Source organism: Macrotis lagotis, chromosome 8 (assembly GCF_037893015.1).
Source record: "Macrotis lagotis isolate mMagLag1 chromosome 8, bilby.v1.9.chrom.fasta, whole genome shotgun sequence".
In the NCBI taxonomy this organism is placed as follows: domain Eukaryota; kingdom Metazoa; phylum Chordata; class Mammalia; order Peramelemorphia; family Peramelidae; genus Macrotis; species Macrotis lagotis.
The window spans coordinates 109278821-109286209 of record NC_133665.1 but is presented as its reverse complement, the minus strand read 5'-3'; the positions used below and the strand labels follow the sequence as shown (position 1 = coordinate 109286209).

The following is a 7389-nucleotide window of genomic DNA, read 5'->3' as shown; positions in this document are numbered from 1 at the left end:
GTTCTATTAGAAAAGAGAAAGGATGGGGATTCAGGGAAGCCTGGAGGGATTTGCATGAACTGATGCTGAGTGAGATGGGCAGAACCAGAAAACACTGTACACCCTAACAGCAACATGGGGTGATGTTCAACCTTGATGGACTTGCTCATCCCTGCAGAGCAACAACCAGGGACAATTTTGGGCCATTTGCAATGGAAAATACTATCTGTATCCAACAAAAGAACTGTGGACTTTGAACAAAGACCAAAGACTATTACTGTCAAATTAGAAAAAAAAATGTTATCTTATTAAGAAATTTTACTATCTCATACTTTATTTTTCTTCCTTGAGGATATGATTTCTCTCTCATCACATTCCACTGAGATCAATGTAAACCATGGAAACAATGTAAAGACTAATAGAATGCCTCTTCTGTGGGGGGTGGGGGGAGGGAAGCAAGAATGGGGGGGGAAATTGTAAAACTCAAAAATAAATAAAATCTTTCTTAAAAAAAAAAAGAAATGGCATTTACATAGATGCCGGGAGAGACAAGACAGTCCTCTGCTAATGGGGAATTTACAGATTATTGAATAGTCTTCTATATTTCTGGGCCCGGCCACAGCTGGGAGAGTTGGCCAAGTTCTAATTCTCTTATTTTGCAACTTTTCCTAAAGGGAAAGAAACTCCAAACTCTTGGAAGCTCCAAATTCTTGTCTGAAAAGTGACTTTTGGATTCTTTGTGGATTTTGCCAGTCCGCGGGCTGCATCGGGTCAGGGAGGGTGAAGGTTGAGCCAAGGTGGGGCGGGGGGCGGTGAGGAGGGGGAGCGGCTCGGGCACCCTGAGCGGGGGAGGGGCGCACAGGCCCATGTCACGGGTGGGAAACTGAGGCAGGCGGGGGGAGGGGCGCCTGCCTCCTCCTCCTGATGGGGAAGCTGAGGCTCGAGCTAAAAAGGACCCGTGGAGACCCGCCCTTTCCGACCCGCCATCCTACAGATGGGGAAACTGAGGCTCGGGGAGGGTCACGGGAGGGTCCGCCCCGCCCTCCAATCATTCCCGCCGGAAAGACCTAGCGCCGCGGGCGGGGCCGGCTTCCGGGACCGCTCAGCTCGGCCCCCTTCCGGCGGAAGGGAGCCATCCGGACCTTTTCTTCCCGGAACCTTTCTGCTCAGAGATCGGCAGCCTGAGGGGGAAGGTTTTTCACACCGGATTTTCCTCCCACGCGGCCCTTATTTCCCACACTGCCCCGCGCTTCTTCCTCCTTCCTTCCTTTCAGGCTTTTGGCCTCTTCCGGTCGGTGGAGTGCCTGCTAGCGCCGGCTGCGGTGAGAGGATTCGGGGGTCGTATCCGGCGCCATCCGTGGCCTCGGGGGGACGTGGGGGGACGAACATATAGTTCCGGGGACAGTGGAAGAATTCTGAGCCGGGAGGGGAGGCGGGGACCGGACCGGCGGGCAGGGGGAGCAGGGCCCGGCTGAGGCTGGGAGAGTCGGGGCAGGCCGAAGCCGGGGGAGGCCTGGAGGGGGCTCGGCAGCCCCGTTCTCGCGGGACGTCCGTGGCCCAGCTCCCCGCCAAGGGAAGCCCCAGGCGGGAGCGCGGGCCTGTCCGGGGCGCTGGGGCCGCCGTGAATGCAAGGCCGACCCTCAGCCTTGCTGATGTTGGGAGATTTCCACAGCCCCTGAACCGCTCTGGGGTTGTCCTCCCGAATCTTAGCCCTATTGTAGAATCATTAAGAGAATTAGCGTTCCTCGATGATGGCAGTTTCCCTTTCGTGGACAAACTGGAGTTTGGCCCCCAGAATTGTTCCCAGCATGCCATTAACACTGTGACCACCACGCACTGTAGGATTTGATGGCCACGAGCTGCCGTTAATTCTTCCTTCTTTGGCTTTTACCTTCTTACGGTCAAGTTTATAAAGATTTATCTCGATCAAATTCCATCTTAGCTGGTTGGACTTGACTTGAAGAGAAGCCGTGTCTATTTAGTAGACCTGCTAACTCAAAGCTGGCTAAAAGAGGCAAAAAAGTGCTTGTTCTCAAGGAACTTAGAGGCAGTTGAAGATAACATGCAGACATGTGCAGGATAAAAGGGACGTCATTAACAACAGAAAGACCTTAGAATGAAGAGGAATTGGGAAACAAATTCAAATCCTGCTTCTTAATGATCTTTCTAGCTCCATGCCCCAGAAAAATTGATTTAACTTTACTAAAAATGAGAGGTCACAAATCCATGGAGGTATCTTTAGCACTGTGCTCTTAATCACAAAATCCTTTTTTCTCCCTCCTGCAGGTGTAAAGATGGCCAAGTCTAAGAATCATACCACCCATAATCAATGTAAGTTGCCCAGCCGTAACTGCATTGAGTGTTAAGACCATTCGCAGGCTCTATGACTTTGGACAAGTTGCCAACTTAGTCAAAACCTGTTTTGTCATCTTTTTTAAAGTATGGATAAAAATCCTGCTACTTTGCAGGAGTGAGGAAAAATAATTAATCTAATTGTAGAACACTGTAGTTGTGGGAGGTTATTATTTTCTGTGTAAAATCAAACTACCTAATTTTTCCCCTTCTTGTCTATAGCACGAAAGTGGCACAGAAATGGCATCAAGAAACCTAGGTCACAGAGATACGAGTCTCTGAAAGGGGTGAGTGTTCATATATTCTCTGAATTTAGTGTATTGATGAGAGACTTAGAATGCTGGTTTGATTCTTAAGATGGTCATTGGCAAGAGTGTTAGCTTAGGAGGCAAGGATTTGAATTCAAGGTCTGCCTCTGATTTAGTGCCTCTGACCTTGATCTCTTAAGTCTCCCTCTAGCTGTAAGTCTGATCTTCTGCAGCACACTGGCCTGTGAGTAGGAAAGGGACACCTGCCTGCCCTAAAAGAGCTCACAGTCAGCTCACAATTTTTAAAGAAAGAAGTCAAGGTGTATGTAGAACACAAAATCTGCAGTCTTCTGGAACTTTCCATGTATTCACATAAACTTCATCTTAGTTGGTCCCAGAATATAGTTAAATGTGTAACCCCACCACGAGCTACATTTACATTTGGTCTTTGGTTTGAACAGCAGTATTAATCCTTTATTCATTTCATCAATAATTATGCTCATTGTGTTCAATGATTGCGCTTGTAGGGGGAGAAATGTTCACAACATCTGACCCCTGCTCTTGGGAGTCCTAGAATCTAGTAGAAGGTAAAAATCATGTACTCAAATAACTGTATAGGTATGCAGTACTGAAGCAAACTGTCTTAATTAATTTTCTCCAAAGATCAATTTTATATTTCTTGATGACTGGATATTTAACAAATGATTTCCCACTACAGGGCTAATAAAGGCCAGACTTTGTTGGCCACTTTTGAGTACCAGTCACTTAGCTAAAATTCTTTAACTTGTTTTGATCCTTATACTTGGGAAGGTTTTGTTTTAAATTTTCCAAATTCCCCCAACCTATTGAGAAGGCAAGAAATATACCCATTATACATAGGTGATCATGTAAAACATTTCTGTATTTTCCATGTTCTGGAAAGAAAAAAAATAGACTTTAAGTCTGCACTCAAGTCTACCGGTTCTCTATCAGGAGATGGCTAGCATTTTTTTCATTTGGTCCTTTGGGAGTTGTGAGTATTAAGTCACAGATTACAATATTGCTGTTAATGTGCTTGCTTCTTTCAGATTTTCTGAAACCTTTCCCCTTGTCATTTCTTAATAGCACAGTCGTTTACCACAGCTTGTTCCAACCATTCCCCAATTGTTGGGTATCTTAGGCTCTAATGCTTTGCCACCACAAGAATCCCTACTATAAGTGCTTTTGTACATATGAGCCCTTTTTTCTTTGATCTCTTTGGATACAAATATAATAGCATTTTGAGATCAAAACATACAGTTTGGGGGCATATTTCCAAATTGTTTTCTAGAATGGTTGGACTGCTTGCCACATCTCTTCCAACATTTGTCATCAGAGCCAACCACTGTAGAAGTGGTAACCCAGAGTTAAGATTTAGAACATTTTTTTATTTGATTATAGAAATTGCCTGTTCATATGATTTTTACCATTTATCAGTGGAGGGTTGGCTCTTAATTTTTATTTATTTAGTTCCCTATATCAGAAATGAGAACTTTGGGGGGTACATTGGTTCTATTTGTACAAAAACTTTAATAGTGGTGTGAGATGTTGGTCTGCCTGATTTTGGCCAGACCTTTTCGGTTTCCCAGTAGTTTTTGTCAAATAGTAAGATTTTGCCTCCAATAGCTTGGATCCTTGAATTTATCAATTACTGTACTCAATTGTTTATATTTTGTACCTGATCTATTCCATTGGTCAACCATTCTGTTTCTTATCTAGCACCAAATTGCTTTGATTTCTACTTTGTAATATAATTTGATGTGGTACCTCTGGACCTTTGGGAAACAACTAGACCCTAGTGTTTCATGTGACTCTAGATTCTTTAGTGGTTAAACATGAAAGGAACTTGGTAAGCCACATGATGAGAAATCCACCCATGTGGACCAAATGAATCTAAAGGTTATTCAGTTTCAATGATTAAAATGACTGAAGAGGTGAAGCTGGCTAGCACAGCTTCTGGAAAAGTGTTTAGGAAGCAGTCACTAATTATGAACTACATAGGTTAAAATTTTTAAGCCATTTATCTAGTCAACTTCCTTTTGTAGATAGGGAATTTCCTAAAAGTAGGAAGGACTTAATATAAAAGACCTATTAGTACAAACCTGGACTGAACCTTAGGTATTATGACTCCAAGTTCAATTTAGTCCATCATTGAACATTTGAGTGTTTACTCTATGCTAAGCAAAGAAGCCCAAAGACCTTGAATGCTTTGGCCATGGATAAGACATACACATGGAAATAATTCAGATCTACTTATTATCAGGTAGCTGAAGGTAATCTACCAGATGGGGAAGCCACTAGTTGGGAAGCATTTAAGTGGCTACTAAGAGCTAGAGTGAAAGGCAGGACACAAGTCTGTTGGGTGAGCCATCATGTAAACAAGCTATATCCAAGATAAATTAGAAGTGAGCTGGAGAGATTTTGAAGTTTCCTTCAGAAGGTAGAGGCAGAAGTGAGGAGGAAGAACATTCTAAATATGTGGGACAGACACTTGCAAAGGCCTGGAGATAGAAAAATGTTAAGTATAATAATCCTAAACAGTAGGAAGGGAATCAATTAATTATTTTAAGTGCCCCCAAAAAAGATTTAAGACAGATTTGGAGTTTTAAGTGCCAGATAAAAGACTTTGATGGTAAATCCTGGGGCCACTAGATTGAAGAACATGACTGGCAACTAATTGAGAAAGAACTTGGAGCCAGAAACCTAGAAGGTTGTTGCATTTTGCATTAGATAGGAAAGCAGAAAAGAAAACCTGAACTAGGGTGGTGAGAAGAGAAAAGCTGATTTGTAAGAGATCCTATGAAGGTGTGAATATGTGGGGCATTATTAGCTGAGAAGAGAGTCAAAGCCTTGAGGAGTTCCCATGGTCAGTAAGTTTGATATAGATCCAGTTAGGTAGAGCCAGGATGAGACCCTGGCTGCTCAATACTTCAGTCTAAGACATTGCTTGTCTTCCAGGTTGATCCCAAGTTTCTGAGAAACATGCGCTTTGCCAAGAAACACAACAAGAAAGGGTTGAAGAAGATGCAGGCCAACAACGCCAAAGCCATCCAGGCCCGAGCAGAGGCTATCAAGGCCCTGAGCACCAAGGCCTCCAAGGCCAAGCTCCTCAGGTCCAAGATCCCCAAGGCCAGTGCCCGGCGTGCTGGTCACAAGATGGCCACCAAGCGTCCAGGCCCTAGGACCGGCATCAAACGTCCAGGCCCCAGGATCACTAAGCCTGACTCTAAGGTTGCCAGAACCACTGACGGCAAGGCCGCCAAGGCCACTGACCCCAAGGCTGCCAAGCCCACTAAGCCCACTGACCCCAAGGCTGCCAAGCCCACCGACAAGGCCAGTAAATCTGATCCCAAGGCCGCCAAGTCTGTCACCAAGGTCACCAAGTCTGATGCTAAGGCTGCTAAGCCTGCTGAGTCCAAACCCAAAGATGCTGGAGGTAAAACAGCCAGTCCCAAACCTTCAAAATAGATGCATTAGGACCTAAGGACTTGTTTAAATCCTAAACCACCGTTTTTCCCCCCAGAGAGGGGATGATTATTCACTATTTTGTACAAATAAAGGAAATGGTGAGTCATAAGAACTATTAGTCTTTCTGTTATTCCGATAAGGAATGGAATTGTGGGGGGGGGCTGCAGGCCAGGGCCCAATTTGGAAAGCTTCCCTGATAAGCTTTAAGTCTTCAAAGCACTTTCTTCACACATCGCTTATTCAAAGGAGGTAATCTATTATTAGCAGTTTCCAAATGAGGAAGCAGAGGCTCTGAGTAATTGTGAGCAACACCACACACACAGTATTTTTCAGATGGGGAACCTGAAGCCCTAGGAGCTTAAGTGACTTTACCAGGGTCACTGGGGCAGTCAAGGTCCCTTTTGTAATGAACCCTAGTTCTCCTACTTAACTCCTGTCTTGTGACTTAGAGTAAGTCTCCACCTCTTTGACTGCTTTTGATAGCATTTGGCAGCTGCCAAGTGTGAGGGGCTTAGATCAGAAGAGGTTCTTACAAGCTCCAAATTTATATTGCTTTGTAAAAGTTTCAAATCACATTGGAGGCAGGAAGAGCTTAAAAGATAATGCAGAAGAGGTGAGGGAAAAACCATCTACAAGAAAATGCAAGTCCAGGTCGCCAACAAATCTTCAATAATCACTAGGAAGAGAATGGGTTTGGAACCCAGGGACTTAGTTTGTGTTCTGTGTTTAAGCATCCACATCCTCTGCACCTGTCCTTCACTCCTCGGTTTCCTCATCTTCATTGAGGTTGGAGGATTATATCTGTCAAGTCCCTCCCAGGTATAATCCAAAGCTAAAGGAACCCTGAAGCCAGCATACCTTGAAGAGAAGCCACCAATTCCTTAATCCCATGCCAATCTGGTCAGGTTCAGGGATCCTATTCCTGCTTTGGTTTCCTTAGTATGACCAAGGGAAAAACATTGAACAACCACCACAAAAACCTGAGTGTGTATTGCTTGGTTGGAAGATTTAGTGATGTGATTACTGGATTGGGAATTATGCTCCATGTCATCTAGAACAAGGGCTCTTGCCTTCTCTTGAGGTTACTTCAGAAAGTTCATCACCCTGAATTATTTCTCAGTGGCCTGGAGGCTTCAGCTCCCTGGGGACTCTGAAAAGCATGTGCACTTGGTAGTCTAGTCTTGAATATTAACTATCATTAACTCCAGGTGTATCACTTAGTTACCAGAAACCTGGTTTTTCACATTTAAGGGGATGATGTCTGCCCTCCCTCTCAAGACTCATGTGAATGTTCTTTCCTTGGTCTTGGAATTTTTATAGACTC

General features: G+C 44.3%; 1 protein-coding gene across 1 annotated transcript; it reads left to right on the top strand.

Annotated features, from left to right (window-relative positions):
- Positions 1–1214: 1214 nt before the first annotated feature.
- RPL29 (ribosomal protein L29) lies at positions 1215–6177 on the top strand. Its single transcript, XM_074198109.1, has 4 exons — positions 1215–1301; positions 2266–2310; positions 2554–2618; positions 5556–6177. Exons 2-4 carry the CDS (start codon positions 2274–2276, stop codon positions 6063–6065), a joined length of 612 nt encoding a protein of 203 aa, XP_074054210.1. The 5' UTR covers positions 1215–1301; positions 2266–2273; the 3' UTR covers positions 6066–6177.
- The last annotated feature ends 1212 nt before the right edge of the window (positions 6178–7389 follow it).